Source organism: Mandrillus leucophaeus, unplaced genomic scaffold (genome assembly GCF_000951045.1).
Source record: "Mandrillus leucophaeus isolate KB7577 unplaced genomic scaffold, Mleu.le_1.0 Scaffold52, whole genome shotgun sequence".
Classification (NCBI taxonomy): Eukaryota; Metazoa; Chordata; class Mammalia; order Primates; family Cercopithecidae; genus Mandrillus; species Mandrillus leucophaeus.
The window spans coordinates 2,334,788-2,337,099 of NW_012105586.1; the positions used below are offsets into that span (position 1 = coordinate 2,334,788).

The following is a 2,312-nucleotide window of genomic DNA, read 5'->3' on the forward strand; positions in this document are numbered from 1 at the left end:
TTGGAGACAGCGTTGTACTATGTCGCCCAGGGTGGTTTCAAATTCCTGGTCTCAAGGGATCCTCTCTCAGCCTATAGGTGTGCACCACCATGCCCAGTTTGTCTTTCATTTCACATATTTAGAGTTGTGAGGCCAGGAGCGGTGGCTCATGCCTGTAATCCCAGAACTTTGGGGGGCTGAGGCGGGTGGATTGCTTGAGCCGTGGAGTTCAAAAACCAGAGTGGGCAACATGGCAAAACCCCATCTCTACCAAAAATACAAAAATTAGGCAGCCTCATAACCCAGTCTCTAAATAAATAAGTAAACAGCTAAGAGTTGTGAGTCACCAGTTAGAATCAGTATTCTCCATTCCTCTTTCCAGACTCTTTCACAGAGGCCTCCCTAGACCTGAGCCTGTTCCATACTAATTCCTCAGAAACCAAACTGAGCACTGGTCCCGAAGATGCACTAATGCTGCAGGGATCCTTTTTAAGCCTAGGGGAGAGCGGCTTAAAGAGGGGGTGCGTCCAGCAAAGTGGACGGCAGAGGGGAAAAGTCACCAGAAGATACCATAGGAGAGTATTTGGAGAATTATTTGGCAATAAAGTTAATTCAGGGAAGTCACCAGATCCAGGAGGGCATGAAGTGGCCCCAGTGGCAGGCAGTGCTCCCTCGGGGTGGCATTCCCCAAACTGCCAAACAGAGGCACTAACCTCCTCCATGTACTCAGGCTCTGAGGCGGATGCATCCCAGCGGTTGTTCAGGATGAAGATGTTCGGCCGGGAGAGACGCTCACTCACCTTGTGGAAGAAGTGCTTTTCCTAGACAAAGGGTAAGACCTCGGTGGAGCAGGAGCCTGACAGCCAAGGCCCCATCAGCTGCCTGCCCAGGGGGTGTGGGAGCTTGGGAGAAGGCAGAGGAGGAGTTACCGTCTGCATCAGGGTGGACTCTGAGTTGGCCACCAGCACAAAAACATCAGCATCCAGACAAAACTTGTCAATCCAGCTGTCCAGCTCTGTGGTGACATCAATACCAGGGCTAAAGGTGACAGGAGTAAACCAAATCATCAGGCAGAGCAGGAGCCCTATTCTTCCTGCTGAGAACAGACCTGGGACTTGTGAGGCAGGCAGGTCATGGAGGAGAAAGCCAGCGAGCGGAGAGAAATCAGGCCTGGCCCTTATTAACCGATTTTTACTTTCCATTTCCTATCCTTTCAGATTGCCTGGAAATGAGTGTTTTGGTTTTTTTGTTTTATGTTTTTGTTTTTTTTTTTTTTCTGAGACAGAGTCTTGCTCAGTCGCCCAGATTGGAGTGCAGTAGTGCGATCTTGGCTCGCCGCAAGCTCCGCCTCCCAGGTTCATACAATTCTCCTGCTTCAGCCTACCAAGTAGCTGGGACTACAGGCGCCCGCCACCACACCAGGCTAATTTTTTGCATTTTTAGTAGAGATGGGGTTTCACCATGTTAGCCAGGATGGTCTCGATCTCATCTCATGATCCACCCGCCTCGGTCTCCCAAAGTGCTGGGATTACAGGCGTGAGCCACTGCGCCCGGCCTTGTTTTGTTTTTTGAGATGGAGTCTTGCTCTGTCGCCTGGGCTGCAGTGCAATGGCAAGATCTCAGCTCATTGCAACTTTCGCCTCCCGGGTTCAAGCAATCCTCCTGCCTCAGCCTCCCAAGTAGCTAGCACTACAGGCACGCACCACCATGCCCAGCTAATTTTTTTGTATTTTTATAGAGATGGGGTTCCACCATGTTGGTCAGGCTGGTCTCAATCACTTGACCTCCTGATCTGTCCACCTCAGCCTCCCAAAGCACTAGGATTACAGGTATGAACCACCACGTGTGGCGGAAATGAGTGTTTTTAAAAAATACATCTATTGCTTTTATAAAAACAGAATTACTTGTAATTCTACTTTAAAGATGATATACCAGGACAGGTGCAATGGCTCACGCCTGTAATCCCAGCACTTTGGGAGGCCGAGGCAGGTGGATCACGAAGTCAGCAGTTCGAGACCAGCCTGGCCAATACGGCGAAACCCCGTCTCTATTAAAAATACAAAAATTAGCCAGGCATGGTGGCGGGTGCCTGTAATCCCAGCTACTTGGGAGGCTGAGGCAGGAGAATCGCTTGAACTCGGGAGGCAGAGGTTGCAGCGAGCCGAGACTGTGCCACTCACTGTACTCCAGCCTGCGTGACAGAGTGAGACTCCATCTTAAAAAAAAAAAAAAAAAAAAAGATATACAATATACAATATACGATTAAGGTGAAGGTGTGACTTGATGTGAGTCTAGGTAAATGCTACAATACTGTACTTCTTGGTATAGTTATA

The 2,312-nt window shown here is 49.4% G+C and overlaps 1 protein-coding gene across 1 annotated transcript in view; it reads right to left on the bottom strand.

The window, feature by feature from the left end:
• Positions 1–2,312, bottom strand: part of MFN2 (mitofusin 2) — a 41,722-nt gene that overhangs the window by 19,541 nt on the left and 19,869 nt on the right. Inside the window, 3 exon segments of the mRNA XM_011996635.1 lie at positions 693–800; positions 909–1,028; positions 1,030–1,087. Coding sequence (XP_011852025.1) covers positions 693–800; positions 909–1,028; positions 1,030–1,087 — 286 coding nt within the window.